Genomic DNA, 24,679 nt, shown 5'->3' with positions numbered 1-24,679 from the left:
TGTCGGGCATTCCCTCCTCCTCAAAGGCTTCTCGACATACAGGAAATGATTCCTTTATTTTACAATGGAGCAGTCGTTCCAGCTCGGACGGTCCTTCGTCTGCTTGGTCTGATGGCTTCCTGCATTCTGTTGGCCAACCATGCACGCTGGCATATGCGGGCACTCCAGTGGTGCCTTCGCAGGCACTGGTATCAATATAATGGGGATCTCAGGGAGTCTGTGAGGATCTCCCGAGAAGCTGCAGCGGATTTGACTTGGTGGAGCGTGAAAAGCAATCTGTCTCAAGGAAAGCCCTTCCATCTGCCTCCATCGGTTGCCACAGTAATAACGGATGCGTCCACTCTAGGGTGGGGTGCTCATCTGGGGGATCTGGAGATCTGGGGTCTTTGGTCTCCTGAGGAAAGGTTGCTTCACATCAACCTTTTTGAATTGCGGGCGATACGTCTGGCGCTCAGGGCCTTCCTCCCTTCCCTTCGCGGTCATTCGGTTCAAGTCCTGACGGACAACACTACCGCGATGTGGTATGTCAACAAGCAGGGAGGAGTTGGGTCTCAGTGTCTCTGCAGAGAGGCTCTGCGTCTGTGGTCCTGGTTTCAGGATAATCAGATTTGTCTGATGGTAAATCATCTGGCCGGAGTTCTGAATGTACGTGCAGACAGTCTCAGTCGGATGTTTTCGACCGACCACGAGTGGAAGCTTCATCCGGAGGTGGTTCATTACATCTTTCGGATGTGGGGAACTCCTCAGGTGGACCTTTTGCCACTCGCGAGAATGCTCACTGCTCGTCATTCTGCAGTCTCCTGTATCCGATGCAGGGAGCTTTGGGGGACGCGTTTCAGTTGAGTTGGGGCTCACAACTCCTTTTTCGCGTTTCCTCCCATACCCTTGATTCCTCCGGTTCTGAGGAAGATTTGCCAGGACCGGGCCCAAGTCATATTGATCGCCCCAGATTGGCCAAGAAGGCTGTGGTACACAGATCTTCTCCACCTCTCCTTGTGCCCGCCGCTCCGTCTCCCTCTCTGGGCATACCTACTCTCGCAGGGGCAGGTTCTACACCCCAACCTCCAGACCTTGCACCTTCATGCCTGGAGATTGAACGGCGCAACCTGAATTTTTTTTCTCTCCCACATGACGTGGTGGATGTCATTTTGTCAGCCAGGCATCATTCCACCAAGTCTATCTACTCTTATAGCTGGTCCAAATGTGTTTCATGGTGTGAGGAGAAATCTGTTGATCCTTTGAAGGCTCGATTGTCTGACATTCCACAGTTACACTTTCTTTGGCACAGCAAGGATGGCTGTAGCTACAGTCAAAGGTTCTCTTTCGGCATAGTCTGAATTTCTTTGCTTGCCGGATCAGCCGTCATTATTCAAATCTCCTATTGTTTTAAGGTTTTTGAAGGGCCTTACAAATAAATTTCCTCCTACTCCTTTTATTAAGCCTCAATGGGACTTGAATCTTGTGCTTACTTTTTTTAATGGGTTCACCTTTTGAGCCTTTGCATAGGTGTCCCTTGAGACTTTTGTCTTTTAAAACAGTCTTTTTGATTGCGTTCACCTCGGCTAGGAGGGTGAGTGAGCTTCAAGCACTCAGAGGCCCCCGTTCTTGACCATTCATGCTGAAAGAATGGTACTTAGGACCGGGGCTGCTTTTCTGCCTAAAGTGGTAACCCCTTTTTATTTGTGGCAGTCTATTACCCTCCCTTCCTTTTATCCTCCCCCTCACCCTTCCAAGGAGGAGGAGAGACTTCACCGTTTGGACCATAAGAGAGCGGTGAGCTTCTACTTGGACAGAACCAGAGAGTTCAGAGTTGATGATCAGCTCTTTGTGGGCTTTGTTGGCGCCAGAAGAGGCAAAGCGGTGCACAAGCGCACGCTATCAAGGTGGATTGTCTTGTGTATCAAGATATGCTACTCGCTGGCGGGTAAGGAACCTACTGAAGGTTTGAGAGCTCATTCTACTTGAGCAAGGTCTGCTACATCTGCTTTGCCTAGAGGTGTGCCTGTAGAGGACATTTGTAGAGTGGCAACTTGGGCCTCCCTCCACACTTTCGCAAAGCATTACTGCTTAGATTCCGAAGTGAGGCGGGACTGTCACTTTGCGCGTTCTGTCCTACAAGATTTTCTGGTATAGGAGAGTGGACACCTTTTGCGCGTTCTGTCCTACAAGATTTTCTGGTATAGGAGAGTGGACACCCTCCTCCGGGAGTGGGGACTGCTGTGGGATTCTATTCACAAGGTGAGGAATCCACTGGCAGATGTATCCATCAGAAGAACAAGTTACTTAACCTTCGGTAACGCTTTTTCTGGTGGATACAGTATCTGCCTGTGGATTCCTCACATGCCCAACCGCCTCCCCGTTGTCCACTCTTCCATACTTGCATTAGTAACATTGTTTTAATGTATATATTTTATTGTAAAAGGAAATGTGTTGTTCAAATTGCTTTCCAGCATTGACCACACACTGTTGTGTGTATTACTTTGATTATTTGGTACTGTGTACTTTGTGTATATATATATATATATATCTACTGTTGTTGGTCCGTCCGTGTGCCTCGAAGGCACGGAAAAAAGGGCGGAACTGATGTCATCACGCCGACGTAGGCCCTTTATGGAGTCTGTGACGTCAGCGGAGCCGCGGGCGATGGCATGCTTTTGTGACGTTGTCCACGTCGGCGTGAAGAGCTACAGAAGAATTTCCGAATGTTGCTGACGCAGGGGGATATTCACTAGGTGAGGAATCCACAGGCAGACACTGTATCCACCAGAAAAAGCGTTACCAAAGGTAAGCAACTCGTTCATTTGGAGATAGATTCATTTTTCCATGATCAAACTGATGTTTATCTCCACAGTGGTAGAAGAGGTGGAGCACAAGGGGGGCATTTGCAGGTCTGTGCTGCAGCACCAGGTTTTACTCAGCTATGTATATCTGATAGAGACTTCTAGCTGCAGATGCCTTACCTTTGAATTTCCCAGGCTTCAGGCTAGATCTGGAAACTTTTGCTGAGCATTACCCCTTGTGCGTGACGTCTGGAGGCTCCATTCGGCTCCGCGTGATGTCGTCGTCTGTAGCGTCGGTTATGACGGCGCAGTGCCTATGTAGGTGCCACACAGGCACGCAGACGCCAGTTCTTTTCTTTCTGCGCCAGTAAAGCGCCAACCCTGAAGTGCTACACCTCTGCCGCTTTTTGGCAGGTTTTTTTCTCGACTTTTGTTTACTTTTTGGATTGACTTCGTGTGCGAGGGATGTTTTCTAGGAAGACCAGTTTCAAACCATGCGGGACTTGTTCCTGCATGATGTTGGTCACTGATCCCCACCGTGTGTCAGTGGTGTCTTAAACGCGACCACGATTCAAAGTTGTGTTCAGACGATCGGGTGATGGCCCCAAAGACCTTGAGGGAGCGAGCGATGAAGTTGCGGCCTGGCAGTCGACACCGTCAAGCGAGACTACGAGGAGGTCACGGTCCCGTTTGAAAAAGATGCAGTGGAACCGCTCACCGAGCCCTAATTCCTCTTCCTCCCATTCATGAGCCTCTGGACACTCTGGGAAAACCAAGCAGACTTAGACTTCACCACAACTGGCGTCTGCTGTTGAGAAAGGTAAGGAGCACCGACGCTCTAGGCACGTTTCCCCACTCAACCAGGGGAAAGGCTGCTACTACGGCATGGCTCGGGTGTCACAGTCCAAGACATCTGTCAGGCAGCAATGGGGCTTCATTGCACACATTCGCAAAACATTATTGCCTTGATAGTCAAATGTGCAGGGATGTGCATTTTGCCAGTTCAGTTCTGCAAGTCTTTTTAGTCTAGGTCATGTGTCTGCAACCCACTGCCGAGATGGTATGGCTCGGGTATCTGATTCCAAGGTAATTTCCCAGGAGTGAGGTTGGATCCGGAAACTTTTGCTGAGCAATATCCCTTGCGCGCTACTTCGGGTGGCTCCTTTTGGCTCCGCATGACATTGTCGGCGTCGGTTATGACGTGTCGTTGCATTGCCTTTATATATTTGCCACCCAGGTGCACAGAAGTCAGTACTTTTTGTTTTTTTCCATGCCAGAAGTGCAGAGCCTTGAAGTAACTGACATAGTCGTTGTCAAAACTAGGGCCCTGAAAGGAAGAAAAAACAACCCTAGTCCAATTTCATCAGTCTGCAAAGCGGGGAGGCATTGGTGGGGCATTAAGGAATCTGCAGCTAGATAGACTCTCTACAAGATAATGCATTACTGAAGGTAAGTAACTTGTTCACCTGATGGAGACTTCTAGCTTCAGATTCCTTACGTTTGAATCAGATACCCGAGCCATACCATCCCGGCAGTGGGTTGCAGACTCATATTGTAGATTAAAGTCTTGCAGGACTGAAAGGGCAAAATGCATGTCCCTGCGCACTTGACCAACAAGGCAATAATGTTTTGATAACATGTTCAATGAAGCCCACGTTGCTGCCTTACAGATGTCTTGGACTGGGACACCCCCAGCCTAGGCCGTAGTCGCAACCTTTCCCACAGGTCATCAAATTGAAGGAATTAATCTCTTCTTTGATTTACCAGCACTTCAAAATGGAGGGCCTTCACCTCCTCAGTGATCTCATATGAGAAGGTGAGTTGATGGTGAGCTTAAACCTTAAGGACGCCTATTTACCAGTTCTGATATTCAAACCCCATAGGCAATTTCTCCAGTTTGAATGGCAAAGACAGATCTTTGAATTTACTTTGTTTCTGTTCGGTCTGTTTTTAATGGGATTCAAACAACTGCAGAGGCCAATAATCAAGTCATGCAATTACAAGTACATATATATGTCAGGGAGGCTTATACATAACAGTATTATGAGCTATCGCTCTTCTCACAGACTGACCCTCTCTCGTTAGTATTTGAGTCACTGTTTTCACTCACATTCACATCTGCAGTTAAGAGCTCCCTACATAGTTCTCTCCACATGCTAATGTCTTCTTCCAATTTCTCATCTTTCCTGCACGCTTTCATGTGAACCTCCTCCCAAGCTACTACTCGCGCATATCCTTTAACAAATTGTCTAGTGAGGGGTCGTGTTTGGTCATCCATACTATGGCTACCCTTTGTCTTGCTAAAACCAGGGTTAATTGCAGCAATTTATATGCCATTTTACGCTTTTTGGCTCTCAGTACTTGTCCCAACAGGTAATGCATGGGGGTAGCCTCCACTCGAAGGCCAGTTCCCACCCTCGCTCGTTCAATCACATAACCAGTATTGGTGTACCTCTGTGCACCCCCATGCTAAATGCAGAAAATACGCACCTTCCCTATTACATCTGGGACAATCATGGGAACGGTTCGGGTCAATGCTATTCAGTCTCGCGGGGATCAGATACACACAATGCAGGAAATTGAAGTGTATTAGCTTGAGGCGAGCATTACAGGACACTGTGCGTGTTAGGGTGCATGCTTCTTTCCAAGTCTTCTCTCCCTGTAGATCTCCCTCCTAGGTGGCGCGTATGCCCTAGGATGAATCCGCCCTCATGGCTTTATACAACAATGAAATCAGTCGACGCCCACTCTCACAAGTAAGCAAGACATCAAGTGTTCTGGTGTCTGAGGAGCATTAGGGTATGTTGGCCACTTTGCTCTGGCCAAATCTGTAAGGCCCGCATACTGCAGATACTGTCCATGCCCCAAGCCAAAAACCTTCACAAGCCCATTCATATGTGATAAAGGCTTCATTGGGTACAGGTCTGCCAACACCTGGCAACCACCCTCTCTCCAGACCTGAAATGTCATATTTTCCACCATTTTATGCAATGGGGCTAAGATCCAAATATTCAATTCCTGGCGAAATGGTTCATGCCTGAGTATTCGCTTCACAAACGTTTGCTAGAGATATGCGGCCTGTTTAACCACGCACAGTAAATCTGTAGGTGCACCCACCCATTCCATCAAAATTGCCGGTAAGCTGTCCGGCTGTACACGCCCTCTGAGCGGATGATTCTTCCAATTGTCCCCCTCATCCAACCACCGGGCTGCATGTTGGAGCTGCGCCGCAAAGTAGTATAGGTCTAGCTTGGGTGCTTCTAAACCCCCCTCCTCATATAGCCGTATTAGTACCTGCATGTTCACCCTACTGCGCTCGCCTGCCCAGTATAAGGACCCCAGCACTGAGTTCAGCTGCCTAAATAACGTCATGGATATGCCACATAACGAGTTCTGAAGTATATATAGGCAACTGGGCAGGACAACCATTCTGGCCACAGGATTTCTGCCCAGGAGGGATAGTGGCAAGGTGTTCCAGAAGGTCACCGAAAGCTTCAGGGATTCAAGTACTCCCGTCTCATTCAAGTGTAACAATTGTGTGTCCCCATGTGCTTCTTGTATATCTAAATATTGGCAGTGACCTGTCTCCCAGGGCAGCCCAAGTCTCGGCAGATCTTCCGGTGGTCGTGCAGCCAGCCCTGGCAACGGAAAAAATCAAAGACTTATGCCTGTTAAGGTGTAGACCAGAGTAATCAGCGACCTCCTCTAAAAGCTGCAGGAGTTTAGGAATCGCTATTTGGGTGGAAGCTACATAGAACAATGCACCGTCCGCATTCATTGATACTAGATTGGTGCTGCCCCCCACCCGTTTTCCCCATTGCGCAAGATCCCGTCTGACCCACACCACCATGGTCTCAATGGCCAGGGCAAATAGCGGCGAGAGGGGGAAGCCCTGTCTAGTACCTCGCTCCTGGGTTCAATTTACTGATCGACTTCGGCATACCCAAAACCGGACATTCGGGTTTGTATATAGAAGTTTGACCCCGCTGCAGAGTCGCGGTCCAAACCCAGACACCCTTAACACCTCCTGAAGATGTCCCCAATCTACGGTAGCACAAATAATATTAGAAGCTGTTGTACATAAGTAGCTCTCAATACAGGAAAGGTTGTAGACCCCTAATGCTTTTTCAAGGTCGATGGAGACTAACGACATTTCATCTTTTCGAACTTGTGTTTTGTGTATGATGTGTGATAAGCACTGTATATTCATGCCCATGCTGCAGCCTGGTATAGAACCACGCTGGTCTTCATGAACAAGATATTTTATATGTGGGGCTAGGCGCTTTGCCAGTACCTTGCATAATATTTCAACATCAGTGTTTATCATTGTAAGCGGACGATACGCTGCGGATTGGGCCTATACCGTCATGTGACAGGTACGCCTGGTAATGAATAATGTTGTTCACATGTATCTTTGTACAGGCCCGATGCATATTACAAGACCCACATTATGTTGTCATTGAAGTATTAATGTGCTTGTTCAAATCTATGGTACCGTAATATGGCCTTTACCATCGTGTGATAGGTACGCCATTCCATGTACATACAACCTCCTTAGGCAATACTTCGTAAGTTGTGTGACTGCACCCAAACGACCTATGGTCAATGTACCCTTACCCGTGTTCATGTCAATTTTTGATAAATCCTCACAATGGCCTGGCTGCTGTCCATGATACACTCCTATTATAACCTAATGATTCCAATCTGGCACGCATTAATCCCCACTCTGGGTTACGCAGTGGCTTTCCTTCAATACATGCCCGTTTTTTGCTATTAGTGCACCAATTTCGATCAATGCCGTTGAGATCATTAATAAGTACATAATGATCGCATGATGATCGCATCGCCGAAATGTCAATGTTATTAACAACCACGAACTATGGTTTGACAAGTTGAAGTCTTTTTACGGTTTCCATACGCGACGGAGCGGTCACGTGACTCAGTCTCCGTTGTTACTGACCACACAGGAAGCCTGTTCGCCATTGCAGAAACGATCGAGAAGACGCCGGATTTACTTTCACTCCGGTAAGCGCCCCGACTCTTTGACGCTTTAACTAAATGCCTCCCAGATACAATTTCCAATACGATTTTTCTTGACTAGCGCCACAATATGAATCTCGGCTCTCCCATTTTTTCCCCAGCGGGTGCCTCTTGATATGCTCGCAGCACCGCCAACGACGTGGGGACGATAATTGCAATCAAACACCTCTCGGGTAAGCCTCTGGCTGTGTAAATCATTACAAGCACCATCTTAGGTCCACCTTGCAGTACCTAACAGAGTTCCTTTATGCCTTAGATGCATCTCCGGATCCCCAGTGCCCAGCGTTTCCGGGCCTGATTTCGAATCCCGCCGTAACGCTGATGTTAATATCCATGATATACGTTTTTTAACTTCTTATACATGTTCACAAACAGCCTACGCCATCAATGAGATTGATCTTCCATTCTCACCGCAGCAATTCTAAATATATGTTATAAAAACTTTTTGTTTAACTCTATAGGAATTCATACAATATAATACTGCAGCACTCCACTTATCACAATAGTACAAAGTCTCTTACAGTAAAAAAGTTGTTCAATAATGTCAAATCAGTCTCAAGGCTCTTCCACAGTTTCTTCTTTTATTTTCCAATCCCATGCCATGCCAACGCGTTTCGCCGAGGTTATACACAACCCGTTTTCTTATCGTTTCTGTATTTATCTCACTTCTTCAACCCCTATGTCTTCAAAATCACTTATTGCACGTCGTCCAATCTTTTTACCTGAATATATTACAGGTCAGCGTCCAATTATTAGTGTCTTTATTCGTTTGGCCCTTCTTTTTAAAAATCCCTCGTATGCCGGTTTGAAACCTTGTAAGTCTGCCGGTTGACGTCTTAACTTCTATTCTTCATGCCATATCTTTTCAGCCTTGCTCGGTATTTTCGGTCGCGTCCCGAGTGCAGGAGGGACGCGACCAAAAATACCGAGAAAAACGATAAGAAAACGAGAGATAGTTGTGCAAAGCCAAGTAGAGCCTTGATGAAGTCGATGGGTTGTGTATAACCTCGGCGAAACGCGTTGGCATGGCATGGGATTGGAAAGTAAAAGAAGAAACTGTGGAAGAGCCTTGAGACTGATTTGACATTATTGAACAACTTTTTTACTCTAAGAGACTTTGTACTATTCTGATAAGTGGAGTGCTGCAGTATTATATTGTTAGTAAGGTATACCTAATCGATTGATTAGGTTGTGGGAAGCGAGGTGCTATCTTCCCCATTCTGCATGCACCAATACGTTTGAGAAATATGTGTTTATAGATACTCTTAGTGTATTCGCTCTAGAGCGCCAGGTAATTCCTCAGCACCTAAAAATTCTATAGGAATTCATCATCCCCATAATGAGGTTCAAGTGGCTTGTCTACAATGACAATGATGATGAGCACCGAATAAGTAGGTATGCTCCTCCATAATGTGTGCTAATCTAAGTAACTTGACTATGGTATCATTTAAATAGGTTTAGTAACCTGAAACCAATCCTTGATATGTATTAATAGGTTGCCAGCCCCCGCCCTGTCCTGATGAAGACCCCGCAGCAAGGGCTCCACTAATCCCTGCACTACCTGAGGGTCGAAACGTTAACAACTGTCCTCTTCCTATCAGCCCCCCACCCAAAACTGTGACATTTATGTACTAAGTGGGGCATGTTTTTGATCAAGTGATATATTTACATTAATGGTCGTCTGTATATTCCAATTGACTTATAAGTGTGTTCAGATTACTGCCTGATTTTATTGTCACAAATCCCCACCCACACTATCCTCACCTTATCACTTCTCCCTTGTTACCTGGGGCACTACACAACCTTTTTTGAAATGGTTATTGTTGGATACTATATCCTGGTTATATCTACATTGTGAATAAAAACAGTGTAGATTCATTTAGTGTATCACAAATTTTTTGTCTATAATCTGTGGTAAATGTTATTCTTTCACTGGGACCCCTTCTCTCTCAATACTAATATGACCCAAGTCCCAGTGACTTATTCTGGGTAAACCCCCCCATTGATACCTTTCTTCTAGACAAGCAAATATTATATTGTGTCTTTTCAGGAAGGAGAGGACCCTATGTTGTTTAGTACAGGTGCCTAACCCCCTGATATTACAGCAATGAAACTTAACCTCCTGTGCCATGGTGTCACCATTCATTTCTCGCACAGCTTGTGCTGCAGCAAGAGCTGCCCAACAGTCCCCCGCCACACATCCATACAACTTGTATCGATCAGTGAGCAAAACAACAAAACTCTTCACCCACGGTCAACACATCCACAACATCAGTCGATATTGGCTACCTCATGCCGTTGTGTTCCCCATCTGCCCACCTCAATACAGACCAGCAGTTTCACTTCAATCTGGGGTTCCGCCTGACCCCCACTCAGACATCCGCTGCATGCTCTCCATACCCCTCCCCACAGATGCAAGCACGCATGGGGACGGCTCCTTTCCCACTGATTCCCACTCTTCCCAATAGAGCATTTCTGCTTAAACTAACAAGACCCTCTTCTCAGTTACACTGAACCGACCCAAGGACCTCAGCTGAGTCATTGCATGCTTCATTCATTCACTCCCCAGTTCAGGACCTAATCAATCAGCGTCTCAGGCACAGTGTCCGCAGTTGGGCCCAAAGCCTGAGCCACCAGCTCCAGTTCAGCGGGGGCGACCATGAGCAGAGGATCCGGGGTTCCAGCGACTATAGTAGCATCCAGCTGCAATGAACCGTCCTCTCCCACCGTGATCCTGTGTTCCGTTTGGATGGCTGGGTCCTGTATCTCTGTCCGGCCCGATCGCTGTTGAGGCCTCATACCCGATCGTGAACCCTATCCCTGCTTCTGTCCATGTGGCTCCTGCAGAGGGAGTCCATCTCCTCCGATTTCAAGCCACCTCCAGACTTCCTCTGGGGATTCAAAGAAGTGTGCCTTGCCCTGTGCTAAGGCTTTCAACTTGGCTGGGTATAGGAGCATATATTGTAGCTGTAGTTCATGTAGCTTTCGCTTATGTAGCTTTCGCTTGACCCCAAAGTAGGATTTCTGGAGCCTAGTGTAGTCTAGGTATATAGTAACTTTATTTTTTTGATAATGGAGATCATGGTGTTCCCCGGCCGTGTGCAGCAGTTTAGCACTTTTGCTATTATAGCACAAGGCTTTGTGCCCGGGGATGGGGGCGGCACCAGTTCACTGTGGACCCTTTCGATCGCCAACAAAGTGGATAGGCCCTTTGGGGTAAAGTTGTGATTGAATCCATACTTACAGGAATTGCTCGCTCAAACTTTGTTCCGCCTTCTCCAGGATGTCCAGTACGCGAATGTTACTGCGCCTAGCTCAACATTCCTTGTCCTCCTCCTGCCGCTCAAGTGCCCTTGTGGCCATCGTCATCTGTTCTACTTGATGTTTAAGTGTTGTTACGTTGCCTTGCAGCTCCACAGTATCTCCCTTAGCTGTCTTGACCTTGTCTGTAAGATCCGCACAAAGCAGGTTTACGTCTATCGAGGCGGTCTCAATGCGATCTTGCAAGGCCTTTCCTGGATCCCTGTATAGCAGCCAGGAGTTCTGCCCTGGTTGGCCTGGGCAGTCTTCTTCATCTTCCCCTGCTCCCACACTTCGTCTAGTCATGCGCTGGGCGGGGGGGGTGGGGGGGGGGACGGTGGTGACACAGCGTTGTATACTGAGTTATGGTGTTGGAACATGCTGCCTTCGCCGTCTTGTCCTTGCCCACGTTTACTGCTGCGTGGATGGCCTACTGCATGTGCCTGATTGATCCGGAGACTCCCTCCTAAGCGTCCAGAACTTGATTCAATTGGTCCCAGATCCCAAATCGGGCTCTTCTGATACCCTTTCCCCGACCTCAAGCACCACATCAAAAGGGGCCCCCACCTATACTGTTGCCTTTTTTCCATATACCATACCACTGCAGGCCAGGAGATGAGGAGAGCTGGGCAACGCGGCTGCCTCCGTCTACCTCCGTGTCTCAGTTCAGCTCGTCACCAGGAGCAATCAACCAGCTCTCTGCGAACCTTGCAGGGGAAAATCTCTCGGCTCAAGCCCTCTTCCGCAGTTGGGACAGCCTTCGGGGCCAAGGCTTTCACATCGCCCCTGCCTTCCGACGATCCTCCAGGACCCGGAGCGGCCGTAGGGGCAATCTGCGCGCCCTCTTGCACATTCTTTAAGGTACCCAGCGGTGCCTTCTCCAAGCTCTCCTACCATGCTCACCTCTCTGGTTGCGCACCTCCGGTCCAGCATCCGTCAGTCTGTGGTTTCTGCCGCTACTGCAGCTCAGTCTCCCTCCGTGGGGAGGAAGGAGGCCAAGTACCCCATGGTTCTTTGGTGCAGCCAATGCAGGGCACCCGCCTCTCCAGCTATTTCGGCGACAGTGACCGCCCCAGGCCTTGCCCTCACAGGCCCGAGCAGTCGCGCCTCGTTACGGCCTAGGCAGCGATGCCAGGATCAGCCCTGTATTTTGCATCAAGCGCCCTTGAAGGAGCTCTGTGTCGGCAGGGGGCCGACACGGTTCAGCAACACTCTTTTTTTCCTCTGGTCTGAGGATATGGCACCAGGATTATGCAGGATTTATGGGCGGACAGACTGGAAGCTCAAGAGGCTGATGTCCTGTCGGCCATGTTGCTGGACCCCGCCCAGGCCAGCTCCTTTGTGTACTGCTAACTCTACAGGTGCTACACCTCTGGAGGGGGTCTTGATTATTCGGTGCCTGTCTCTCTCATGCAATAGCTGTGGATGGAGATTTAATAGTGGCTACAACATAATGCCTGGGACAGCAGAGCCATTTTCGACCTCAGTTGACATATAGTAATTGTGCAAGCCCAGCAGGTTAGGCATAACTGAGGTGCCTGTTGCAGGATGACTGTACAGGAGGGAAGTGGTTAGAGAAGGAATTGGATGTTTGCATCAGTTGCCTGGAGCTGCTGTCAGTCAGTGGCCATCAGAGCACAGGTGAAGTGCAAGGTCAATGGTTCCAGTCTGCCACAAATTTATAACTTGTCAGCTGTGAGGTTAATAAATACCTTGGCGGATCACGAGGTCCAGACGTCTAGAGGACCTCGCAAAAGAGCTTTGACACTAATGCCTAGATCATCAGATTTCAGTGATGGCAGAACACCTTCCTGGGTTGTCTAATGCGGTGGCAGACTGGCACTCCAAATAACTTTGTGATTTTAGGGACTTTAGGCTAAATCAAAAATTGGCAGCAGGATGAAATGGGGGCCATATGCAGTAGCCTTATTCTCTGCTCAGCACCCCAAATTCTACAGACGGAGAGAGGATATAGAGGCTTTAGCAACAATTGTCTTTCACTAGTATTAGGGTCATCATGTACAGTATGCCTTGGCATCGGCCGTGCCGGTAAGGATGACTGTTAGCAAATTTGATCTTGATAATAATTTTATTTTATTTATAAAGTTTTATATAGCGTGAACTTGATCCCAAAGGATATCAGAGCGCTTTACAATTTGAAGTAAAGGAAGGTAACAGATCAAAACATGAGTCAAATTGGGAATCTAATAGGCATTGAATCATAGTGCACACATAACAGAAAATTTATAAACCTGGATGAGCGAAGAATGGGCTAGACGATGGAGAATAATGACATATAAGGGGAGTAAATACAATAATCATATACAGGAATAATATGTAGAGATTGCAAGTGTGGTTTCCATTTCTTTTAGTCTTTATGATTCTACACTCACTCTGCCATTAGCTCTTCGGATTTGATGGACCCATGGTGGAGATTACACCTGTTGGTGGAGGAAGAGACCCTGACATTGACGGCATGGAGGAATTCACAGAGTGCTGGGAGGCCTCAGGTTTTTGGGAAAGAAGAACATGGGAATTTACAAGCACCATTTGTCTGCCTGGACAAGATGGTTTCTTTGGTGCCTGGCAATTAAATTAGATCCCCTGATGGAGTTAGTTCTCTTCAGCTGTGTTTGGCTGGTGAAGGGACGGCATACAGGGCAATGGATACTTTTAGGTCTGTGATATGGACACAGAACTTGATGGGGTCTTTGGTTTTATCAGGGTGACAAGTATCCCCTCTTGTGTACTTAGGAGATTAATAGCAATCTCCCCCCTTCCCCTCTCCCAAAAAAGAACTCATGGTATTTTAAGCACTGAAATTAAGCTGAGACCATATCCTTTTAGGGTAGAGGCTTGGTGAGGTGCCTTAGGGCCCATTAGGAACGTTACGCTTTAACTGAGCCTATTTTGGATGTTTGACAGAAGCCAATTTCCTCCCCTGCAGTTTCCAGGACAGTGGCTAGAAGCAACAAAGTAGCTCCTGGATATCCTTCTTTTCTGTCTTCACATCCTTCACTGGAAAGCCTAGCGGTCCAAGGTACTTGTTCTTCTAAGTGATCATCTGGCTATTTTCCATCCATGTCTGCTGATATGGAATTGAAGGGAATGGAGCAGTTGGCCCAAAAGGTTTTTTAGTCTGGGAGTATGGCCTTTAAATCTACGAAGGTCACTTCTCTTGGGACATTAAATTCATGCCCTCATGGATACTTCTTAGGAGGTTGTTCCAAAATTGCCTACAGAGGTGCAGGGGCATTTTTCTGAACTACTGACGGATGCTCAGGCTGCTGCACGTCAAGTAATCCAATCTGGGCTGGACACGTCAGACTCTGTAGCCAGAGCAATGGGGTTGGCTGTTATAACGAGAAGGCATGCCTGGATGTGGGGTTCGGGCTTTTCGCCTAATGGTGAAGCTACGTCACTGGTCTTGCCTTTTGATGGGATCCACTTGTTTGGAACTAAGGCAGGATCTGTGCTGCAGCACTTTAAGGATAGCAAGGCAACAACAAGGTCCTTAGGGCTTCAGACTCAGCCCAGGGACTATAGGCAGTTCTGCAGGTATTGTGGCTTTTCGAAGAACTTGGCCTTTCGTGGCAGACGACAGCCACAGTAGCCGGCAAATCCTCTGTACAGGTCTTACAGAGGAAGGGACAAAGGTCGCCTGCGGGGTTCTGCCCGGCAACAAGTCTCCTCCACTTCCTTTTCTTCTGCCTGTCCAACCGTTTTTGCAAAGAAGCAGCTCTAGCTCCACCATCTTAGAGCACGCTTGTCCCTTGGGAAGACGGGTGGCCTATTTTCTTCCTCATTGAAGGTCTGTAACTACTGGCCTCTGGGTTTAAAACATCGTAGAAAATGGATGAATGTATGATGTTACAACGCATACATTTACAACGCATGCACTTACAACACAGTTTTTACACCGCAACATCCACTGCAACGTATTCCATTACATCCCATAACACTACATCGCATTATTAAAAACTATCTTTACAACGCATACCATTACATTGCAGTTAAGGTAAGTATTGGATAGTATAGGGATAAAAATTACTATTCTAACTCCAGGGAGTGCACTAGTAGGGTAAGTGTTGGATAGTGTAGGGGTTAAAACTACTATTCTAACTCCAGGGGGTGCAACAGTAGGGAAAATGTTGGATAGTGTAGGGGTACTATGCGTTGTAATGGTGTGCGTTGTAATGCTTACGTTGTAGTGGCATGCATTGTAGTGGCATGCATTGTAGTGGCATGCATTGTAGTGACATGCGTTGTAGTGACATGCGATGTAGTGTCATGCGTTGTAATGGTATGCGTTGTAATGCCTGCATTGTAGTGACATACGTTGTAAAGGATGTTGCGATGTAATGACTGTGTTGTAAGTGTAGTGCAATGTAAGGACTGCGTTGTATAGGTTGTTTCCCAAAATGGGTATGCCCTACCCTTCCTGTCAGTGCCTTTGCTTGGAAGAGTATATTCTGCTTCTCCAGCAGGAAGTACTTTCATAACTGCAAAAGGGTGCCAACAAGATAATTCCAGGGTAGGAAATAAGTCAGGGGTGCTACTCCTGGTACTTCCTGATTCCCAAAAAGAATGGTAGTTTATGGCCAATTCTTGACCTTGTGATTTTTAATTTGTTTTTAATTTCAAAATATTGACCCTTGCCCAGGTTCTTCTGGTGCTTGGGAAGGAAGACTGGATGGTGTCGATCAATTTACTGGATGCATATTTTTACCTTCCCATTCTGAAGTCTCATTGGCAGTATCTCTGTGTTACTGTGGGGTCTCAACATTACCAGTTTGCAGTCCTTCCGTTCGGCCCTACTTCCACACCTCGGGTCTTCACAAAGGTGATGGCGGTGGTGGCAGCACATCTCAGAAGGTCTGGGATTCCTGTGTTTCCCTATGTAGATGACTAGCTGCTCAAAGCGAAGTCGCCAGAGATAGTGCTGCATGATTTGCAGGTAGCAACGCAGCTGTTGTTCAGTTTTGGTTTGTCGATTAATGTACCCAAGGGTCACCTGGTGCCCTCTGAGCACAACCAGTTCATATGGGAGGTATTGGACACTACTGTGAGTTGTGCCTTCTCGCGTCCAATGAGGATTAAAGACGTCCAGGTTACAATTCCACTTTTTCATAATTGAGCTTCTGTTCCAGTCCTAAAGGTCTTGCACCTGCTCGATCTGGTTTCTTTCTACAATCTGATGGGCAGCCATGCACGTTGGCATATGAGGGACCTCCAGTGGTGCCTTTGCAGGCAGTGGTTTCAACACAACGGAGATCTCGAGGAGGTAGTCAGAATCTTTAGAAACGCTGCAGCAGATCTGAAATGGTGGTGTGTTCCAGGCAACCTGTCTCAAAGGAAGCTGCTTCACCTTCATTCTCCGGTGCCAACAGTTTTAGCGGATGCCGTCACTCTAGGGTGGGGAGCTCATCTGGGGCATCTGGAGATCAAAGGTCTTTGGTCCTTAGAGGAAAGATTGTTTTAAGCCAATTTTTTGGAAATGCAGGCGATAAGTTTGGCTCTTGAGGCCTTCCTCTCATCCCTTTGTGGTGAGTCGGTTCCGGTCTTAACAGACAACACTACCGCGATGTGGTACATCAACAAACGGGGAGTAAAAGAGGCTCCTGCAACTCTGGTCTTGGGCTCAGGATCACCAGATTTGCGTGATCACAAATCATTGGGCCTGAGTGTTGAACGTGCATGCGGACAGTCTCAGTTTTCAATTTTCGGTCAATCACGAGTGGCGTCTCCATCCGGAGGGGGCTCTTCACATTTTCAGGAGGTGGTGGTTTCCTCAGTTGGACATGTTTGCCACTCACAAGAATGCGCACTGCCCTTCATTCTGCAGTCTCCAGTATCTTATGCAGGGAGCGTTTGGGCACGTGCTTCCATTAGATTGTTTCTCACAGCTTCTTTACTCGTTTCCCCCATCTCCTTGATTCCTCGAGTTCAGAGGAAAATTCACCAAGCCGGGCCTAAGTCATATTGATCGCCCTGGATTGGCCGCGATGGGTGTGGCACACAGACCTCCTTTACCTCTCATTGCACCCTCCGCTCTGTCCCCCTCTCAGGGCAGACCTCGTCTCGCAGGGGCAGGTTCTACACCCTAACCTCCAGAGCCTGCACCTTCATGCCTGCAGATTGAACGGGGCAACCTGAGTTCTTTCTCTCTCCCACTGGATGTGGTGGACGTTATTTTATCAGCCAGAAGACACTCCACCAAATCTGTTCATACTGGTAGGTGGGCTAAATTTGTGAAATGGTGTGAAGATAAATCAATTGATCCTTTAAACTCCCATTTATCTGATGTTCTGTGTTTTTCTCTTGCCCTGGCGCAACAGGGTTGTGCAGTGGCACTGTTACTCTTCTGCCTTGTCGGCATTTCTTTGTTTGCCTGATCAACCCTTTTTGTTTAAATCTCGTATAGATATGAGATTCATTAAGGATCTCACTAATAGGGTTCCTCCCACTCCCTTTATTATGCCTCAGTGGGATTTGAATCTAGTTTCTACATTTTTGATGGGTTCGCCCTTTGAAACTTTGCTTAGTTGTCCTTTAAGGTTTCTCGCATTTAAAACCTATATTTTTGGTGGCAATCACATTAGCTAGGAGGGTGAGTGAATTGCAGGCTCTTAGTTCTAAGCCTCCTTTTACATCTTTTAATAAAGATAAGATGGTTCTTAGGACCAGAGCTGCTTTCCTGCCTAAGTTGTTCCCGCCTTTCCACTTGGGGCAGTCCATCACCATACCTGCTTTCTACCCCCCTCTTCACCCTTCTAAGGAGGAGACTTCATTGCCTGGATCCCAAGAGGGCAGTGAGCTTCTACTTGGACAGAACCAAGGACTTCAGGCTGGATGATCAACTCTTGTAGGATACGTGGACAAGATGAAGGGCAATGTTGATCACAGAAGAACGCTGTTCAGGTGGCTAATCCTGTGCATTAAGTTCTGCCACACCTTAGCCAAGAAGGAGGTTCCTGAAGGTATTTGTGCTTATTCTACTAGAGCTAAATCTTCTTCTTCGGCTTTGGCAAGAGGTGTCCCTGTGGTAGACATCTGCAAAGTAGCAACTTGGGGCCTCCTTCCACACTTTTGCAAAGCTCTATTGTTTGGATTCGAAAGTGAGGAGGGACGGACATTTTGCTTGTTCTGTGTCGCAGGATTTTTTGGTATAGGCAGGCAGGCACCCTCCTCCGAGAGTGGGACTGCTTGGGTATTCAATTAAAAAGTTGAGTAATCCACAGCAGATGTATCTATCAGAAGAACAAGTTAATTTCCTTTGATAACGCTTTTCTGGTGGATACAGTATTTGCCTGTATATTCCTCACTGACCCAACTGCATCCCCATTGCCTGTCTGCTTATACAGAAAATTAACTAATCCAAGTTTTTTGTGATTTCTTGTTTGAATCATGAGGTTGCTTCAATTTGGGAAATATCTATGATGTATTGTTTCCATATTTGGATGTGTTTTGTATATTATGTATACTTGTGAGAAGGTTATTGGTTCACCCGTTTTGCCTCTAATGCATGGACAAAATGGGTGGAACTGAGGTCAGGATGCCGATGAGGTTTTCTTATGGCTGCGATGGCATCACACAGAGTCGCATGCAGAGCCGTTCCTTTGTGACGTCTTCGTCGACGTAGGGGGGCTTATGAGAAAAGTTACCACAGAATGCTGCGCATTGGAATAATTCAAAAGGTGAGGACTCCACAGGCAGATACTGTATCTATCAGAAAAAGCGTTACTGATGGTAAGTAACTTGTTCTTTTGAAGTATGTCCACACATATCCAACCAATGACACTGCAACACCCTCCCGTACAAAATAAAGGAGATAGGGACTTACTAATAATGTGTAATTTACTTTCTAAATAATGCCAAGTTAGTCTGGTGAGGTGCCGTTAATGAGAGCAAGAAATAGGGTTAATTTTAGAAAACAATCCTCATTGTTGGTGACTAATGGTAATTCAGGTGCTGTGATGAGTGCGATGTTGGATTCGTAAATTTTTTGAACTAGAACGTTTTAGGGCTTGTTTATTATTAGAGTTTTCTGCCTTATATTTGTAGAGAAGAATTTATATCTATTACTTTTGTATTTATTTGACAATTTATTTGGTATTTTTCTTTTAAGTCTAAGGATATTGGAGTATCATGTCGTCATATCCCTGGTGATAGTTCACACTCTCCCACCTTCAAATGTCTGCAGTTAGATCTGTGCAGATCCTGAGATTGAATTAGTTTACCTACATCAAGTCCATGCTCAATTTGGAATTAACAGACGTTTCATGCCATTCCTTATCTTTACCCTATTGAGCTCTTCAAGGTCCCTATCCTCTTAGGAGTAGGAAGAGTACTATATACACAAGGAAAACCTTTTTGCAGGTAAACAAGAGCCTTTCTAGTATAATAGATTACCTTCCTCTGTGTTTGCGTCCTTCTATTCTCTGCCATTTTGAGAACAGCAGAAAATGTCTGCTGACGAGTCTTGCATTAGTTTTACCAAAGCCTAGATGTATCTCGGAGGCCTCATTAGTAAACTATTCTGATCTGATCAGTGGAACTAGATGATTCATTTTTTTGTCCTCAAAGATTCTTTGCTTACTGAAAGTTAAGAAGCTTGTTGTTTGAACAACTTTCCGATTTAATAGAATCTAAGCCAGGTTTCAAGAAGGGCTTGCAGTTGGTTGTCTCGAAGGAAAATCAGGAGTTGGTATTCCAAAGCTACTCATTGTTCGAGCTGCTCTCATGATACTTATATTGTTGTTTGTTGATGTTTAAATGGAAGTTCACCCCAAATGAAGCATGGTTTTAGCAGGGGCGAAATGGCTCTGCGGGAACTCGGACTTGGGCCGAAGGGCCGGTGTCTCAGTGCACTCTGTGGGCTGTTTTTCCCCCCCTTTACCAGTCTACAAAGAGCACTGACAGGGAGAGGAAAGCAGCTTCGCTGGGTGGCCATTTGGTGATTATCAGCTGTGGTCTCCCCTTGATCCCCTGCCAAGCAATCACGCTGATGGTGGGCTGGGGAGGGGTGATTGTGTGCAAGAATCTTCCTCCCAGGGGGACAGGTGTTGCTCAGGCCATTGAGCCATTTTCACCTCAGCCACCCTGGGGCCGACGCAGCCTTGAACAGGGTTTGCTTTAACACCTCGCCCCCGGCCCTTCTCATTCAGAGCATAGTGGGCGAGGAAGAATGGGTCTCACTGTGGGGGCCAGGTGATGTTGGGATCTCGCACCATCTTCAGTTTAGCTCTTCCCCCTCCCACTCCCATGGATGGCCCAGCAGCTGCTTTTTTTTTTACTTTATCCACTCTCCTGCAGGGCCATTGCCCTAAGGCAGTAAAGGGCTGAGTAATTTACAAATAGCTGGGGCCTCACTGGTTTTCCTGCACTGGAGGGCTGGGCAATAATTTTTTAGTAGAAGGGGCGTCACTGTTTTTCTGGTGCTCCTGCGCTAGAGGGCTGGGGAATAACTTTGTAATAGAAAAGGGCCTTGCTGTTTTCAGATGCTCCTGCGCCGGACGGCTGGGGAATAATTTTGTAATGGAAAGGGGCCTCGCTGTTTTCAGAGGACACCGACGGGCCCCAATGCCATCCGAACACGGATTGCGCTTCGCTCGCTTAAAGAACTACCCCTGCCTCTGACATGGACCATCGCTGCAGAGACAGAATCACTTGACCACGGAATCCGATATGCACCTTTGTCCTTCAGCCCTGAAGAAGCCCATGTTTGGGCGAAACTCGTTGGCTGTGCATTCATGAAAACCCATCATTCCTGCAATAAAGACACACCAAGGCTACAAATAGCGACGTGGATTCATTTTTTCAATACAGAGACCTTGTAACGTACTGTCTAACATGTTACTTCTCATACCCCCCTGTATGGCTGTTTTCAGATGCTCCTGCCCTAGAGGGCTGGGGAGTCATTTTTTAATAGAAAGGGGCCTCGCTATTTTTCAGGTGCTCCTGCGCTGGAGGGCTGGGGAATAATTTTTCAATAGAAAGGGGCCTCGCTGTTTTTCAGGTGCTCCTGCGCTGGAGGGTTGGGGAGTAATATTGTAGTAGGAAGGGGTCTCACTGTTTATCAGGTGCTCCTGCGCTGGAGGGCTGGGGAATAATTTTTTAATAGAAAGGGGCCTCGCTGTTTTTCAGGTGCTCCTGCCCAGGAGGGCCGGGGAATCATTTTGTAGTAGGAAGGGGCCTCGCTGTTTTTTAGTTGCTCAGCTTGTAAGCCATTGTCACCTTTGCCCTGTGTCTTTCCCAAGAACAATGTCGTCCCACTTACATTCTTTGTGTATTTCATGAAAGGGCCTGCCGTGAATGTGGGCCACGCCCCGCGAATGTGGTCCTCGCCCCGTGAATGTGGGCCACGCCCTGTGAATGTGGGCCACGCCCTGTGAATGTGGGCCACGCCCTGTGAATGTGGGCCACGCCCTGTGAATGTGGGCCACGCCCTGTGAATGTGGGCCACGCCCTGCGAATGTGGACCACGCCCGCGAATGTAGGCCACATTTTTTGTTCGTGCCCGGGCCAAATTGTGATCCCAATCCGACCCTGGTTTTAGGCCAAGTCAAATGTCGTAGCTGTTCTAAGACATATGCATCTTGTGGAGATATTTTGAGTGGCAACTGGATATTTTCAAACACTTCAGGAACATTCTAATACTGTAAATAATATGGCTGCATCCTAGTGTGGTTTGTCTTTTTACAAATTCTGATCATTTCGGCTTTCGGTTGGAGTAATTGTGTAGGAAAGAGGAATTCGCTGATTACACTGCAGCAATAGTGCTTCTTATTGGTGGTTTTACAGGATCCAAATGACTTTTATTTCAAAACGCTTGCCCTCGTGACTTGGTTAGTAACTTTACTTCAGTGATTAAACATTGAAACACAGTAGTGGCCATGACTTGAGGCATCATCACATACTGGCACTTGCAAGGATGAGAAACGTGGGCATTTTGTCTTTTTAATTCCACATTCATCAAGCACAAATTTCCCAAGCCATGACCACTTTACCGACTCAGTTTTTGCTTTTGTGTGGCCCGTATTCATCCAGCAGATACCAGTTACTATTTCGGATGAGAATTAAGACTCCGATCACCTGAAGTCAGAAGATTTGATAATGATTTGAAATATTATTCTCTAGCTGTTGCCAAAAAGGATTGCTGAGTAGTAACTGAGTAATGGGCTGAGAGACCAAGGTTAAGATAGTGGAATAACTTTATATCAATTAGTTTATTATTACCAGCACTTCCAAGCGTATACCTATGTGTGGTCACAATAAAGTTGCTTTCTGAGCCTCTTGTTATGCCAGCTATAATTCCCATATGTTTAAAAAGGTTTTGATTCAGTTTAATATAGGAATAAATCCCAATATTTTTGTTAGCAGTGTCCGGATTCAATTGTGCAAACTGTAGTTGACAATGGGGTATGTTTATCCGTTACTAATTTGATCATATTCGTTGGCAGAAAACACATTTCTTTTTAAAAAGTCAGATGTTAAATGAAGAGTAACTGATACATCTAGCAATCGGATTTTCCCTTCCAGCAGCATGCTTAAATTACTTTAACACTTTGAGTCCCACACCAATTGTGAAGTTAATGATGGGGAAGGTACAGTAATGCTCAGTTCTATTGTGATACATTAATTAATTGCATTCTACCAGTACTATTTATGTATTTGCATGGTATTTCCGTTCACTACCTAATCTTGGTTAGAGTCCCAGCATGTGCCTTTGTGGTAGACCTGGTTTCCAATAGGTCTTAACTCACTTTTCTCTAGTTTTGTTGAATTTGTATTTGGAGCGAGAATGTTCTTTGATTCCATTCTGTGCTTACAAAATGATAGAGCATTAAGCTTACAGATTTAGTTGGGTTTCATATTACTATTGGTATTGCCCTTAATTTGCACCAGGCATGCTTGTCGTTTCTTCTAGTGAACCAGAACCCGTCGAGCAGTTTTTAAAGCTGTCGCAAGAACAACATAGAATTCAACACAGCAGTGATTATTCCTATCCAAAATGGTTTATACCAAACACGCTCAAATATTACGTTTTGCTGCATGATGTTGGCTCGGGAGAAGAACAGAGGTAAGATTTTATTTGGCCGTTGTAAATGTTTGCCTTTCCTGTAACTGTTTTTTGATATTTAGCCTTCCTGGTATTGTCAGTGTTCATGTTTGGTGACATGGCAGAATAAATGCCTCCTAGTTTAAAAAATAATTTTCCAACTTAAATTATTAGGGGAGTTCCCTTGATATGGTTAGACGAGACACTGTCATTTGCAGGTTATATATAATATATATGTAATACTAAATTTGGCAAGTTCTTTGGCTTGTATATTGGCATAACTATCATGAAAGGTTGTGTCAGGATGCCACTATGACACACATGATCATGACAACATGGGTTTAAATGTGTCTGGCAGCCATTTTATTTATTATTTTATTTGATCAAAATGTATATATTTGTTTGTCGCAGTCTCATATTGCACACACTTGGCTTAAAGGCATTGAAGTGCTTAACATGAACACCAGATTGCCTTACACATTTGTTTTTTTAGGTGCAGGGAGATAAAGTGATTTACTTAGAATCATAGGATGCTGAGCCAAGGCTGGGACTAAAATCTGATTTCCGAGTTCCAATGTCGGCAGCCCTTGCACTTAGCGCATACTCCTTCCCCCCCCCCCCCCCCCCCCCCCGCCTCTTTGCCAATAGGGGACATATTTTTGTGGGTGTGGTGAGAAGTTGGTCAGTGCCCATCCCTTCTGAGCACTGGCAAACTCCTGTATGAGGGGCCCCAGAGCTCATTTCCGAGCCATCCCCGGTTTCTTGGCCTCAAAGATTCTTTGTATAATACAACTTCAAAAGCTTGATATTTGAACAGCTTTCCAATTGAATAGCCTGTAACCCAGGTTTCAGGAAGGGCTTTAAGTTGTTTGTCTGGATTGGTGATAAGGAATTAGTACTTTTAAGCTACTATTCATATGATAGGCTGCTGTTGTGATTCTTTATATTGTAATATGTTCATGTTTAAGTGCAAGTCCACCCCAGAGGGCTCATAGTTTTAAGCCAAGCCAAACCTTGCAGATGTTCTGATACACATGCATCTTGTGGAGATATTTTGAGTTGCAACTGGGTATTTCCCCACAATATTTTAATTACATCATTTCTGTGTATGTATCCTAGTTTGGTCATTCTTTTGTACATATTCTGATAAGTATGCCTATTTCCATTGCTGCAATTACAAAATATATTTTAGGATTCTGTTGAAAGAATTTTGATCTGTTGGAAAAATCTTATAGTAATCAGGAACATTTTGATTACACTGCACCAGTAGTGCTTCTTTTTGATGTTTTACAGCATTCACATGGCTCTCATTTGAAAACTATTAAACTCCAGGTTCGATTGTGTCACGTCATATATGATAGACTCATATCTGATGAACCAAGTGGGACTACTGGAGGGGCTAAGGACAACTTTTATGAGCCAAATTTCCTACCTACACATGCCTGGCAGCTCAATGTATGTTTTCTGTTTGGATAGACGGTATATTCTCCGAATAGAA

At 46.1% G+C, this 24,679-nt stretch overlaps 1 protein-coding gene across 3 annotated transcripts in view; it reads left to right on the top strand.

The window, feature by feature from the left end:
• Window positions 1-24,679, top strand: part of TRAPPC8 (trafficking protein particle complex subunit 8) — a 1,294,567-nt gene that overhangs the window by 217,088 nt on the left and 1,052,800 nt on the right. For all 3 annotated transcript variants that reach the window (XM_086965686.1, XM_086965689.1, XM_086965688.1), the window contains one exon: window positions 23,028-23,202. In XM_086965686.1, the coding sequence (XP_086821812.1) occupies window positions 23,028-23,202 (175 nt within the window). The remainder of the gene's footprint in view (window positions 1-23,027; window positions 23,203-24,679) is intronic.

This window comes from Lissotriton vulgaris, chromosome 4_1 (assembly GCF_964263255.1).
Source record: "Lissotriton vulgaris chromosome 4_1, aLisVul1.2, whole genome shotgun sequence".
Taxonomy (NCBI): domain Eukaryota; kingdom Metazoa; phylum Chordata; class Amphibia; order Caudata; family Salamandridae; genus Lissotriton; species Lissotriton vulgaris.
The sequence above is the reverse complement of the archived record's forward strand: the minus strand, read 5'-3'. Positions and strand labels throughout refer to the sequence as shown.